The following is a 15,723-nucleotide window of genomic DNA, read 5'->3' as shown; positions in this document are numbered from 1 at the left end:
ACACAGGCCTCACCATCTGAGAGAAACACAGAGGGGGAAGGGACTGCAGGGCCTGATGAAGTTGAAGATCAAGTGTCATGGGACCAGTACCAGACCCGGGCCAGATGGGACCCTGCCCTGGATGCCACCTTCTGGAAGGGCTCTGCTCTGGCCCTTATCTGGCTACGCCCCTCTCCACATATCAGAGAATCTGCAGGATGTGCCAACCCAGGCCCTCCCCCTCCACCTCTGAGAGGACATTCCAGGTGCCTGGGACCCTAGGATCGACTCCCTCCCCTAACGGCCCTAGGCCCATGTTCAGTGCCTGTGTAGGCCTCTTCCTGAGGGCCTCCTCAAAGGGTGGCTGTTTGTAAGAGATGTGGGTGAAGCTCGGAGTGAGGGCAGGTGTCCACGCAATCGTATGAGACCCCTTGCCGCTGGGAGCAGAGCCAGGGGACAGGGGCCACCAAGGTCCCATGTGGACCTTCAAGGACTTGATGGTTTCTAAATCAAACCTTTGCCTTCTAGCTTGTTAGTAAAGCATATTTGTCAAGGTAGGAAGAGAAAACAAGTTTAATAGCTTACTTTGCTTTATAACATACAGATAGATACACTATATAGACAGACATACGCACGCACACCTAACGTGTGGGATTCCAATGGACCCTTGTCCCAGGCGTGCAAACATCAGGGGTGTGCCTGAACGAGGGACTCATCTGGGTAAGAGGTTGAAGTAGGGATTCTCAGATTTCTGAGTCAACATGGCAGAGTCAACACTCGCTGAGAATTCTCAGTCTGAGGCAACATGCAGAAATAACCGGTAAAATATTTTTTAAAATCACATAAGCCTTGTTCTGTTTAATTTCTATTTGCATTCTCTGCTTTGCCCTGTGCTCCTCCGGATCACGTGACTTGGGCTCCCTTGTTGGCTTCCTTCCAGTTGGGTTTGGCCGGGCGTAAGGTTCCAGCAAGAGAGAGGCGGGTGGGAAGAGACAGGACGGGATGTTTCTTTCCTGCTCCCTCCCCGCTCTGGGGCCCCTCCTATCTCCCTCCAAACTCCGCTTCTACCGGAAGGTGCCTTGTTCCCTTGTCACCTTGTCGCAGTGCGAGCTGTCCCTGAATGCCCACCATCACATCTCCTCCTGCGCCTCCTCAGGACGTGTGTGGTTACAGCCGTCTGCCGTTCTTAGTCTCCGGGCACCTCAGATGACCTTGCTGGATTCTTTATTCCTGCCCATACTACTGTAAACAGTGCCTTCGTTCAGAGCTCTTGAATTTAAGTATCTGAATGAGATTCTATTTTTTGCTGGGGCCTCAACTAATTAAAACCATTTTTAAAAACAAGAAAAGAACGCCTCTGTAAATTGGAAAAGATAACGGCTGCCAGTGGTAAATAATGACTAGGACTCTGGGGCCATTGTGAAGTGGGGGTGGGAGCAGGTGCTAGAAAGACTGGGGGTCTTGCGTTTCTATATCGGCAAAGGGAAAGGGACTGAATACATCCCACAGATATTGGGGTGGGGAGGGTGGGATGAGATTAGTTCTGTTACTTCAGCCGGGGGTAAGTCCCCAAATTACTGGTGACTAGAAATGAAGACAAGATGCCTGCACTTGACTAGCAGCTAAGTCTGCACTGCCCTTGAGCTCAGAGACTGTTACTTCCCTATAGTGGGATTCCCAAGCCATGCTTAATTTATGACTTGTTTCAGAGCTAAGGATCTCCAAACCACCCCTCAGAGGAACCCTTGTAAAACAAACCCATAGGGAAGTTATGCTCTCCAGAAAAGAAAAATTACAAAATACGTAAGGATGCGCAGTGTGATTAAAGACAGTCCAATGAATGAGACAACTCATGTCTGAGAAAATATAACAGAACACTCTGAAGACGACTTTTTAAATCCTCAAAATCATAATGGAAGACTAGTAGCTATCAAATGAGATTGTAATGTATAGAAGATTGTATATAAAATAAAATAAAAGGCGTTGGGGATGGAATACACAACAGTGACTAGTTAATAATACCATACTGCATATTTGAAAGTTGTTACAAAAGGGTATCTTGAAAGTCCTCATCACAAGGAGAAACTAATGTTTTAAATAACTGTGTAACATAAGGAATATTAACTGAACATTGTGCTGATCATTTTGCAACGTATACAAACACCTAATCATCATGTTGCATACTTGGAACGAATTTAATGTTATTTGTCAATTACACCTTGATTTAAAAAATTTAAGGTTGTGAAATAAGAGATAGAAATAAAAAGGAACCAACTGCAAATCTTGGAATGAACAAATATAACTGGCAGGTTTGACACAGCATAAGAGAGATTTAATGAACTGGAAAACAAAACTGTGGAAATCTCCCGGACTGCAGAATAGATATCTGAAAATGGAGAGGGAAAAACCAAATGGAAAATTAAGGAAACACAGATGATGTAAGGGAAAGCACAGACCTTAAACGAAAAGAAGTTTCAGAGGAGAGAAAAACTGGAGGAAAAAATACTTAGTGATGCAAATATCAGATTAAGAGAGAAAAACAATAGTGCATCTCACATGTATAGGAAAAAAACATTCAAAGAAGCCCAGTGCCTATTTGTAAATAGAAAAAATTTAGCAGATTTGGACAATAAGGGATTTTTCCTTCCAGCAAAACTCTATCCAGCAACAACACACTAAATGGTGAGACTTTGGAAACACTCCTATGAAAGCCAGAAACACAATATGGATGCCACTAAATATTCCTACTACCTAATATTGTATCAGAGGTCCTAAATCATGGACAATAGTTATCTGATTGTGAGATTTCAGAGATGATACATGTCCTGTAGCGATCCAGGGTACGGCTAGGGGAGCAGAGAGCTGAAGTGACGGAGGTGAAGGTCACTGAACTGAGAGCGTGGAGGAACTGACAAGCTAAAGGGCTGAGGGGCCCCCAGATGACATCATGGCACTGGGCCTGGGGAAGGCTCTGTGTGACGAGTGATGTGGAGGTTGGTGGATGGCAGTGCAAAAGAGTAGGGCTTGTCACAGGGTAGGAAATGATGGTCTCCAAACAGCATCTGGCTTCCTGAGCATTGTTTGCTCAAAAGACCAACTGGGCAAAGCTCTTGGGACAGAGCCAAGTGTCACTTAAAGCACGAAGGCCCATGAAGTGTTTAACCTCCCAGTTAAAGATGTGGGAAAGTTCATTTATGACAGGGATAAAGGACCCCAGGGACCTCTTGACAGTCTGAAGGAGGAGAAGTGAAGGTGGATCAGCACAAAGATCAAAGTGGAATGGGGATGAGGCACCCAGAGAGAGGGAGGGGCTTCTGTTTTAGACACAGATAATGGGGCTGTGAGCCTGGTGGGATCAGGCGGCATCCCGTGGCATCAAAGACAAAGCTCTCTCCATTAGCATGCGGCAGCTTCACTGACAGGACAATCCATTACATGGGTTTAGAAATGGAACATAGGCCTCTTTGAGGTTACAGTAGGAAGAAATTAAAAAAAAAATACACTGACTTCCAGATTAGAGCCACTAAGCATTAATGGCAGATTTTTAAAAACATTTTTGAGAGAGAGAGAGAGAGAGAGAGAGAGAGCGAGCGAGCGAGAGCGAGCTGCACATGCATGTGGGAGAGGGAGAGAGAGAATCCCAAGCAGGTTCCTGGAGCCCGACTCAGGGCTCTGTCTCATGACTGCGAGATCATGACCTGAACTGAAATCTAGAGTCAGACGCTTAACCTACTGAGCACCCAGGTGCCCTAGCAGACTTCTCATGTAACAGTGCCCTGAACTAGACTATAGTCCGCACGCACACATGTCCAACACAGGCACACCCACATTTACCAACATTAGAAATCGAGAGGGATTAGGGTATGTCTTTAAAGAATGTTTCTGGAACAAATACCAAAGTCAAATATAATGCATATTTAGTAGAGGGTTTTAGACTTGGAGTCTGGAAGTAGTAGTTAGCAGGTTAATCTTCTATGGAAGCTGCTTGAGATATTTTTATTTTACAATTTTAATAAAGTTGTTTTATATTTTACATAATTAACCTCAGAGAGAGAGAGAGATTTTGGAGGCCAACCTCTTTGTGGACCACTGAGCTGCCCCCAACAAGCAACTGTCTCCATTACATCTGCCTTATCACATTCTCTGATGCATGGCGTGGCACACGCAAGTCTTAGGAAGCATGCCTTTCAATAAGGAACAAATATCCAAATAAGCAAGGATTGGCATCTGTTAGCCTATGAATCTGGACTGTTAATTATGTAAGACAAACATGATGTATTCAAGAAAATAGTACCCATTCATCTGCTTTTTTTCAAAATGGAAAAGCACTACATTTAATTTGTAGTTCTCTGCATTTTAAATAGGCAACTCAATGAAGCAATAAATGTGTTCATAATGAATAGATTTTTCTACATAGGAAACTCTTAATGGCAGTAGCATAACTGAAGATTTAACCTGGTGAACATAAAAGTAAACAACAGAAACACATAAGGATAATTTGAATTGGCCTGAAAATGTTTCAGTTTAAAAAAATCACTACTGTTGAGAATAATTTTTAGGTTGTGATATGAAAATGCATCATTGTGTAAGAAGATAAGACGACAGTAATTAAATTACCAGTGTCTGAAATGAGATGCAGCTCTCAGTGCATCCTGCCTCTCTCCTCATAACTGCTGAGCTTGGTCACTCTGGCCTCCCAGTCTCTTCATCTTCTTCCTCACACCTGCTGTGTTTTTTCTCCTCTCTTCTGGTCCTCTCTCTAACCTCCCACTGTTCTCCTACTCCTAAACCTTTTCACTGAGCATCATGGAATTTCCATTTCTAATTAAACTAATCTATGCTAATGCCATCCCTACATCAAGCCTTGATTGGAACTTGGTTCCCGGCTGGAGGCATGGTTTCCGTCCACCTGCTCTCCAAATCTTCTCCCTTCCTGACTCTTCTGGAAGCTCACTCTACTGATTTCCCCTTTCTCTCTTTAATCTTTAATCTTCTCTCTCTAATGGGCTCCTCCCCATAGAAATCATAATAATCTCAAATAAATCTCTCTCCATTTTCCCACCTCCCACACTCTCTACAATCTTTTCCCTTCTCTCTTCCACCTCTCTTCAAGCTACTGGAGTCTACCACTCTACTGACATTGTTCTGGGTACAGGCAATGATTCAATAATGACTCCCTTGTTGCTAAATTGAAAAGGTACTCTTTTTTAAAAAATTTTTGTTTCAATATTCATTTATTTTTGAGAGACAGAGACAGAGCATGAGTGGGGGTCAGGGCAGAGAGAGAGGGAGACATAGAATCCCAAGCAGGTTCCAGGATCTGAGCTGTCCACAAAGGGCCAGATGTAGGGCTCGAACTCACAAACTGTGAGATCATGACCTGAGCCGAAGTCAAACACTTAATCGACTGAGCCACTCAGGCGCCCCGCTTCCTCCCTTCTTGACACTTTCTCCCTCAGTCTCAATGACTACATCTGTCTCTGGATTCCCTTAATTCTTTGGGTACTTTTTATCCCCTCATTGTTGGTGTGCCCTATGGCTCTCTCTTAAGCAGTCTCCCTCTTGTTTAAATCCTCTCTCTGAGAGATCTCATGCAGCCCCTGTCTTCAGTTACTGTTCATATCCTGATGACTCTCAAAATCTATGTCTCAAGTTCAGATTCGCCTCCCCACCAACTTCAGAACTGCAGAGTCAAGTGCTGAGTGGGCATCTCCTCTTGGATGGCCCAAAGATGGTCCAAATGGAATCCATCCTTCTCTTTAAGTTAAAAATTTTGTTTTTGTTTTTTTGAGAAAGAGAGAGAGCATGTGTGGAAGAGAAGCAAAGAGAGAGGAAGAGAGAGAATCCCAACCAAGCCTCATGCTCAGTTTGGAGCCTGATGCAGGGCTCAGTCCCACGGCCCTGGGATCATGACCTGAGCCAAAATCAGGAGTCAGATACTTAAATGACTAAATCACCCAGGTGCATCCTTTTCCTTTTTACTTATTTATTTTTAAATTTTTTAATGTTTATTTATTTTTGAGAGATAGAGATAGAGCATGAGCAAGGGAAACACAGAATCCGAAGCAGGCTTCAGGCTCTGAGCTGTCAGCACACAGCCCGACGCAGGGTTCGAACTTACAAGTCATGAGATCATGACCTGAGCCCAAGTCAGACACTTAACCGACTAAGCCACCCAGGCGCCCCACCTTCTCCTTTCTAAAGCTGTGCTTTTTATGTTCCCCCTTTCAGTGAACATTATCATTACTCCCAAAGGCTAAACCTGAACTCTAGATTCAATCTTGATGCCTACCCTACTCTTCTCTAACCACAACCAAAATACCTAGATCTGTAAACTTCTCCACACAAACACCTCTTAAATCCATTCACACTTCTCTGACACCTCAGCCACACCATACAGCCCAGACTCCATCAGCTCTCTCTGATTGCCACCCCTAACCGGTCCCCCTACCTCTAGATAGCCATTCTCTATAGTCAGGGAGCTCTGTCTAAAACGCAATCTGATGTCACTCTCCTTTCTTAAAAACCTTCCAAGGTTCTCCATTTTCCCTCAGAGGAGACCCTCCCTCCTGATCTAACAAAGCCCCTCGTAATCTGGCTGCTGTCCTCTAGCCTGGCTTTATATCTTGCCTCCCCTCTGTGCTCCAATTACATTCAACTTCGTTTATTTCTGCAATGAAACCATGGTCTCTTGCATGAGGACCTTTGTACATGCTTTTCTATACACCCAAAGCAATCAACTTCTCTTCTTTGCCTGGCTAACTCTTATTCGTCCTTCAAGAATCAGTAGAGGGCACGTGGGTGGCTGAGTTCGTTGACATCTGACTCTTGATCTGTGGCTCAGGTCATGGCAAGGTTGTGGGATCAAGCCCTGCATCAGGCTCTGTGCTGAGCATGGAGGCTGCTTGAGATTCTCTCTCTCTGCCTCTGCCCCTCCCTCCCACTTGTGTGTTCTCTCTCTAAAATAAAATATATATGTTTTAAAAGAAAATAATCAGCAGAGACATTACTTCCTGCCAAGTCTTCCTTATGCAGGGCAATGTGCCCCAGGGTTGCGTGGTGCTTCTCCCAGCACCGTGCTTCCCACACTCCATGGGGACTACTGCTTAACTGTAGGTGACCAGCAGTTTTGTGCCCAGGTTCCACATCTGTCCAATACACCACACTGTCCCTGTGTGAGCCCGGCCAGGGTACGGGAGGCACTCCATATACACTAGGTCTGTGGTTCTCAAAACTTTGTGGCTTCAGGACTCCATTACACTCTTAAAACTTGAGAACCCTGAAGAGCATCCGTTTATGTAGGCTTTATCGATATTTATCATATTTGAAATTATAGCTGAGAAAACTTCAAAATATGGCTGCATTAATGATGACAGTAATTTCACTGTATTTTTAATAAAATCACATATTTTTAAATGAAAACTAGGTAAAGTTTCCAAAATAAAACAGGGAGAAGAGATTTTGTATCATGTACGTCTTTTCAATATATTGCTTGATAAGTTACAGTTAGATTCTCGTATCTGCTTCTGAATTCCCATTGTGGTGGTATGATTGTGGTATGTAAAGAAAAATACGGTTCCACACAGACATGTAGCTGAAAGGGTAGGAGTATTTTAATGGTCTTTTCAGATAATTGCAGATATTCTTTTCTGATGCTACACTGTAACTCAATATGCGGTTGCTTCTTAAAGGCTGGCTGCAATGTAGAATGTGAAGCCAATATCAATTAACTTTTCATACTCGGTTACATTAAAATCCAGTGGTATATCTTGTACTTTCAATAGATCTTTTACCCAAGCACGATTTTGTAATATCGGGCATTGGTTATCTGAAAAATATTAATTCACTGAGTTACACAGATCTTCTAAATGTTAACACATTTCATTATACAATGTTAAAAAAACCCCACATTTGTTCATATCACCATTGAATTCGCTAGAAAAGTCTTTAAGTATTGAGAAACTGTCAAGCTCACAGTGGTGGATACAAGTTTCCCATATTCTAATTTTCACTTGAAAGCTTGAATTTTATCATTGGCAACAAACACTGTCAGTTGTTTTCCTTGAAATGACAGGCTCACGTCGTTCATTTTTGAGAAAATGCTGACCAAATACTCAAGTCTGAATAGCGATAGTGTGTCAGTCATTCTTTCAAATAAAAATAGTGTTTCATTAAAACAGTGGCCAGTTCTCAATGTAAAGAGCTTTTCCTGGAGACGAACCATTGTGTCTCAGCATGTAACAGAAATGCTGTACAAATACTTCCTGGCATATTAAAAAGATGTGCACTTCAGGATTGAAATTTAATAAAATAATTCTTTATTTAAAATGTTAATTTATTTTTGAGAGAGAGCCAGAGTACAGGAAGAGAGAGGGGGATACACAGAACCTGAAGCAGGCTCCAGGCTCTGAGCTGTCAGCACACAGCCTGACGCGGGGCTTGAACCCACAAACTGTGAGATTATGACCTGAGCCAAAGTTAGACGCTTAATTGGCTGGGCCACCCAGGCGCCCCTAATAAGATAATTCTTATTCTTTCACCAAGGATTTTTTAAAAATGTTTATTTAATTTAGAGAGAGAGAGAGACAGACCATGAGAGGGGGGTGAGGGGTGCAGAGAGAAAGGGAGACACAGAATCCGAAGCAGGCTCCAGGCTTTGAGCTGTCAGAATAGAGCCTGATGCAGGGCTCGAACCCACAAACTATGAGATCATGATCTGAACCCAAGTCGGACACTCAACCAACCGAGCCACCCAGGCGCCCCTCACCAAGGATATTCTTAAGTAATATTGCCAATTTTTTTTCCCTGAGGGCAAGGTGATGCAGACCGCAATGATTATGAGCACAGTTTGGTGCTAGTGCCTTGATTCATGCTACAAACCGGCAGAGCAGTTCCTGTGGCTCACCTACCCCCGCTTTTGCAGCATCGATGCAGATGTCAACAGAGTGAACCAAGGCAGACAGTGCCCGAGCATCAGGAAAATTGGTTCGACCTCACACACCCCCATGGGTCCTCTGTAGAGGGTCTCTGGGCCAGGATATGCCCCAGGAAGGAGATACAAGCCAGCCTGGGGGCCCGCGATGACACTTCCCCGGGCACGGGCCCTCCCCACCTGACCTCTGTCCTTCGATAGAGCTAATTCTTCTGCTATTTACTCTGGGGCTTCTTGATTGCTTCCTTCCACCCAACATGTGGTTTTGCCTCAACCCCAGGGAGCTGATGCCTGCACCTTAATAAAGTCCTGGCTGCAACTCAATTTTCTGGCTGCATTCTTGTTATTATTTCTGGGACCTGGCTTTGGATATCAGCCCTCTGGCCCCAGGCCCCATGATAACAAACAAGGTAAATCCTCCTTGGTACTTTTTCTGGACCATTCTGGGGTGGACTGTCCAGGTTCACTTCTCGCTAGCTCTGGGTCTCGCTTTATGTGCACACTGGAGGAGGTGGGATTAGAGGGATTAGAAATTTGGTACAAATGGATATTATTTAGGAAGATACCTAACTTCGGAAGTAAAACGAAACTGTCTTGCTGGTTTTCTTCTTAAAAGATAAGGTGAAAGATTCTTTTACTCTTGCAGATATGGGTCAAAAAAAAAATCTTCACCTGGTCAATGAATATACACTAAAAGCAATGCTCAACATAGAACAGTTTTTCAAATATGTTCTTATCCATTTCTCTTCCATCAGTACTTTCTGATTATGCATCAGAAGTTCATCCAAGTATGAGACTTTGGTAAATGCCTCTTTTAAATACAAAAGTTGGAGTTGGGCATGTACAGGACAAGATATCGTTTGCTGAAAATAGCTCTCAGCAAATAGCAAATTAATTTAGAAGCAAATTAATATGATTTTCAAGGAGGTCCGTCCCATTGAACAAATCATTTTTTATCATTACAAAGAAATGCTTTCTTCTCCTGGCATACCTCTTGTATTACTTTTCTGAGCATTCTTGAACTAAGGCTTCCTTATATTTTGAATAGCCAAGCTCTATCACAGTAATATATCTGTGTGAAACAACCTTCCAATATTTCTAAGAGTCAGTGAGAGAATGAAATGCCTTTCACGTCATTCCTCGGCTCTCTAGCAGAATGAGCCCAGAGGCTTAACTTCAAGGGGGCTTTGGGAAGACATCTCTCGCTGCCTCTGGCAGTGAGGGGTACTGTTGCGGGAAAGCAGAGATTTATGGGGTGATGGCTCAAGGGCATGTGAGTTGTATTCTAGGGAGAAGCAGGCTGAAGATGGAGAGACAGAGGCCAGTCAGGAGTCCTATGGGACAAGGACAAGGGATCTCGAGGGTGGCTACTTCCCCTTCATAAACAGGAATACACTGATGTCCGCATCTAAAGGCAGTTTTTCATAGTGAGGATCTTGAGTTTTAGAGGCAGACCACCTGGGTTTGAACACTGGCTCCATCATTTATAGGCTGAGTGACCCTGGGCAAAGGAGTTTTCTAATCTGTGTTCATCTTGGAGAGCTGTTGTAAGGCTATAACGATACCATCTACATACGGTACTTAGCGCAGGAGCTGGCATGTAGCAGGTGCTTAACAAATGACAGCTATTACTACTTACATTATTCTTCTAAAAGTGTATGCTGTGCATCCCCTAGAAGGAGAAGAAATGAATCTAGGACTTTTATATTCTTTCCCTACCAATCCCAGGAAGAGGATCCTGAGAAAAAGTACAAGATTCTATCAGGTCTCTTGGGCACTGATTAAAGAACACGTTGCTCTCCATCAGGAGCGCTTACACCTTGACTGGGAGGGACACCTCTAGACATAAACACTTGGATTACTGACAAAGAATTAAGAAAGCATGCAGTCTTGTTGGGGGAAGACTCAAGAGGAGACCAGCCAGAGTCGGGTTTCATTCAGAACTCTAGGCCTAGAGTCCCTTGATCTGCCCAATTCTGATGAACTTCATCCTACTCTGCTTCAAAGACTGATCTTCCATGATAGACCAGGGGCCTTGTCAATGACACAGAACTTCTCTACATATGAAATATCCAATGCCAAGATCCAATTCACTGTATACAGCTCCTGCTCTTACAGCTCTACTGCTCTTTGATTCTCAAGTTCCTTTCAGCATCTTTTGAGACCCCTAGGACACTGACCACTCTACACTCCCTGTCTTTGAGTTCCTGTCTGGCTTTACTTTTTCTCTACCTGGCCAAGAGCCCGTGGTGTCATGCCTTTAATTATATGGACCATTATCCTCAATGCTCCACTTCCTCCTTCTTGTATCCCACCTAACCTACAAAGCCCAAACCTGGTACCGATCCAGTCATAGTTCCCCAACCAGGCTTTGGATCCCATTCCTCCTGCCTCTTAAGGGACTTGGCTCCTTCAGTCATGTTCCTCTGCCTTCACTTCTACTTACTATTTCTTCCTAACACATATTTGTTATGAAATGTCACCCTAGTTCCAAATTCTTCTCTAGCATCTTATTCTTCAAAAGTAGTTTTACACCAGTTCCCTCTACTTCCTCATCATCGATTCGCTCCTTAACCCAAAAGGCAAGCTGGCCCCTGTTTTCATGATCTTATCCAAACTGCTTTTGTTGTGATTGGTCATGTCACCAAATCCAAGGAATCCTCTTTAATTGGTATGTCCAACTGCGGACATTGCTTCTTCTTCTAAAGGGTATTTGCCTTTTACATACCTGGGCTGTGTCATGTTCTTCTCACTCTAGAGACCCTTGCAGTGTGACTGCATCCAAAGCTAAGACTTCAACAACTCACAGGATTCATAAACTGATACCATGGACCTTAGACCTCTCTGCTCAGCTCAGTGTCCTAAAGGCACACTGGTTAAGAATGCAGACTCTGAACTCAGGTACACTGCATTCCAACTCCTGTCTCTGCACTGACCAGCCATCTGGCCATGAGAAAGTCACTCCACTTAAACCCCAGGCTCCTCAACTACAGAATGGGGGTAATTATATTGCTGGTATCCACCTCTAGAGTTCTCTTGAGGATTAAATTCAGTAATGCATGGAGAAGGCGTCTAGGTGGCTCAGTCGGTTCAGTAATGCATGGAGAAGCATACAATTAACACTCCATAATACTGGCAATTGTTGTTATTACAGGATTCTCTACCTAAAACTCCTGAAGGAACTCAAACTTCAACTCAAATTACAAAATCAACTTAATGCCCTCATGCTCCTCCTTCATTACAGTAATCATCATAGTATCTTCTAGCTCTCAAGGATCCATTCTGACAACTAATCTGTAAGTTAAATATTAGTGACCCTATTTCATATTATTTAAAAAACTGCGGTTTAGAGAAGTTAATTTCTCTGCTGGAAGTGACAGGAAAATGACAGTTAGGATTCAAACCCTGGCCCTTCTGACTCCAAAGTTAATGCTGCCTCGCACTGGTAAACCACTTTAGTGTTTGAGTCCCAAGCCAAAACCCAAGACCCTTTATTTTGGACTTCTTCCTGTCTCTCTCGGCTACATCTAGTGGCGGGCTGGGGAACTGGTGTCCATGGGAGAAAATTCCCTGATTTGTAACACTTGCTGATGTCAAGCTCCCAAGGCAATGTCACTGAATGTGAGCTGGGCAAAGACGGGCGGAAGTGGCACAGGAGCCTTCGTGGGCCGGCACTGGCACACCGCTGAATCCAATAAGCCCCCAGATCCTGTTCATTTGGATCTAGATAGTTTGATTGAAAGTAATTTGTCAGAAACAACTTAGTCAAAATGAAGGTGGTGAAAACATCATGTTAAAACAATGTGATTGGAAAAGAATACTGTTCAGCGACTGGCTACAGCCTTTTTTCTCTGTTCTGCTCATTTTCTGAGGGACTTAATTCTGGCCAATTATTGTCCAGGATGTGCAAGCAGAGGCTGTTGGTGGGAAGGTGGCAACATCTGCAGCCTCCAGGCCTCCTGGTCTTCCCTGTCTGGGCTCCTGCCTCACAGGAAACAATTTCTTCATTGGGTGTCAACGTCTCCTCGCCTCTGGGTCTCTGCTCGGGCCTGGCATGTCCTTCCATCCAACCCATCGTCTCTGCCTAGTCAATTCCCCTTCCTCATCTTTCTGCGTAGCGAACCCCCACAGGGGATACTCAACAAACTAAATGTCAAACGATGAGAACTAAGGTGGCATTTTGCACATGTCTGACAACGTTTTTACAACATATGGTATGACCCTGTTTCAATAGGGAAGAGTCCACACGGATATAAAAAAGGACCTGGGAACTTACTCCAGGGGTTCTAAGTATTAGGTGTGATTATGTGAGGGATTTTTTGGGGGGTCTATAGTTTCTGTAGTAAGTATGCATTGCTCTGTAATAATAAAAAAAAAGCCTGTTTCCGTAAGATACTTCTATTGTTAATATCTTTGTACTCCAGTTGTTCACCACTGTAAACAATTGTGGACAAGGATGACTGGCTGACCATTCATTGGGCAGAAAAAAGGCTTGGAAAATAAGTTTTAAAATAGGTCATTTTTAAGAACATGAAAAGCATCATATGGTGTATAAAAAAAATCACCAGAATTGAAGAAACCAGACTCCAGAGAGGTTCACTTTCATCTGCAGTGTGATTTCAGCAAAATTATTGGGGTGACTAAATTATATTTGGCCAAATTCTATGCTATTGTTAACTCTACCTCCTTGAAATCTCTTATGAATCTTCAGGTTTTCTCATTTTCATTTCCTTTGTTACCAGGTTAAGGAAACAACCAAATTCCTTAGGGTCCCCAGACCTATTTTGATTGGAGCTTTACCTAGTTCTTGGCATCCCTCTTGCCACACGTTCCCCTGCATCCCCTTCCCCCAACCACCCATCGGCCAGCCGTCAGCTCTTTGCTCCAGTAATGCAAACTCTATGGCCCTGAACACGTCACGTGGTTTCAGTTCTCTATACCTCTGTGTGTGCTGCATTCCCTAGGATGCCTTTAAAACACACACATGCAACGCCCATCAATGACGAGTGGATCGAGAAGATGCGGTTCATCTATACAACGGAGTACTACATGGCAGTGAGGAAGAGTGAAACCTGGCCATGTGTAGCAACGTGGATGGAGCTCGAGGGTGTCACACTAAGTGGAATAAGTCAGGCAGAGGAGGACAGATACCATATGTTTGCACTCACAAGTGTAACAGGAGAAACTTAACAGAGGACCATGGGGGAGGGGATGGGGGGAAAACAGGGAGAGGGAAAGAGGCAAATGACGAGAGACTCCTGAATACTGAAAACAAACTGAGGTCTGAAGGGGGAGGGGGGAAAGGGAAGTGGGGTGATGGGCATGGAGGAGGGCACTTGTGGGGATGAGCACTGGGTGTTTTATAGAAACCAACTTGACAATAAACTATAAAAAAAACATACATGCATGCACACACACACAGCAATACGAAGTAGTTAATCACATGGTAAAGTATCCATGTTGATCGTATCTGCCTTATGGACAAGACTGTGTCTTCTTCACTTGGGCATTTTGAGGTCTCCAGACCTCTCGCACCCAAAGTATGGTTCGCACACCAGCAGTATCAATATTACTTGCGAGCTTGTTACATATGTAGATTTTTCAGGCCCCACCACACTATTCACTGAGTCAGAAACTCTGAAGATGGGCCCCAGAAAGGATGTTTAAAAGCCCTCCAGGTGTCTCTTATGCACCTAACGCTCGAGAAGCACGGCCTTAGAGAATCAGTAATGCTGGCTGAATGAACTGTTGCTTAAGAACTAGGAACACTCCTTTACATTATTTTAAAACCACATCCATTCCAAGCTTTTGCTTTTGTTTATGTCAACGGGAGCATATATGTATATACATAAATAACCAATCTTTTCAAAATGTTCTGAATTTGGGGTGGAGGAACGGACCCCCAGGAAGTTACAGACACAGTGTCTTGTTTAGCACCCCATGGCAAGCTAGCGGGAGGCCAAGTTGAGACTAAGCAGCTTCAGAATTTCCACTTGGGCTGCGCCCACTGAGTCACAATGCCGCGCTTCCTTCAGGTGTATCGCAGTAATTAACTTGGTGGACAGACCTTGGAAGGTTACAGTAAACACTTTATTTTGTGGTCAGGCAGTTAAATGTGTAGAGGTCCGTACCCTCTATCTGATCATTACTTAAAGGACATTCCTATTGGGCTCGAAGTGATTTGTTGGTGCTGTAATACAGGCAGCCTTTTCACATCACCCTTGTAGCTGCTGGAATCTTGGCTCGCATCCAAATGCCCCACTTGGGTTTTGTTCAGGAAAGATTTCCTCCAGCTGCTTTATTTGTTCCACAATTACATGTATGAGCTTCCAGAATGTACAAGATCACAAGTCAAATGAAAGGCTTCAGTTCCCAATTCACCTAGAGAGATAAAATTTGAAACCAAGGAAACAACAAAACATGGCTAAATGAAGGGCTAAGCATAAATGAGGCTGAGTAGTATTCCTACTAAAATGTCAGCACACGCCGGAGCACGGAAGGAAAATAGACACGGTGGGGGTAATCAGAGTATCTTTGTGCTCCATTTACGGTCACACTTGCAAAGGGATTCAGACTTCCTCTGTACCATTTTCAATTTGAGGCGAAGCAAGCTGACAGAAACAAAAGAACTTTGTGTTTAAAAATAAAAACTTGCATAGCCAGGTTCATAGCAGCGTAAGTCACAAGAGTTAAAAAAAAGTAGAGGCAGCCCAACTGTCCATGGACAGATGGATAAACAAGTGTGCTGTCCACATACGATGGAATATTATCCAGCCTTTAAAAGGAAGGAAATGCTGGGGCATCTGGGAGGC

General features: G+C 43.7%; 1 protein-coding gene across 7 annotated transcripts in view; it reads right to left on the bottom strand.

Moving 5' to 3' along the window:
• EFCAB11 (EF-hand calcium binding domain 11) overlaps positions 1 to 15,723 on the bottom strand; it is a 150,228-nt gene that overhangs the window by 42,300 nt on the left and 92,205 nt on the right. For 2 of the 7 annotated variants that reach the window (XM_029950375.1, XM_029950377.1), the window contains one exon: positions 14,983 to 15,292. The exons of 4 other annotated variants lie outside the window; for them this stretch is intronic. Coding sequence is in view for 2 of the 3 variants with exons in the window: in XM_029950377.1 (XP_029806237.1) it covers positions 15,289 to 15,292 (4 nt within the window). In the remaining variant the exon portion in view is untranslated. Of the gene's footprint in view, positions 1 to 7,574; positions 7,808 to 14,982; positions 15,293 to 15,723 lie in introns of those variants that run through there. One more of the 7 variants, XM_029950378.1, reaches the window with a different exon arrangement.

Source organism: Suricata suricatta, chromosome 9 (assembly GCF_006229205.1).
Source record: "Suricata suricatta isolate VVHF042 chromosome 9, meerkat_22Aug2017_6uvM2_HiC, whole genome shotgun sequence".
In the NCBI taxonomy this organism is placed as follows: domain Eukaryota; kingdom Metazoa; phylum Chordata; class Mammalia; order Carnivora; family Herpestidae; genus Suricata; species Suricata suricatta.
Note: the sequence above shows the minus strand (reverse complement) of the source record. Positions and strands in the feature narration are given on the sequence as shown.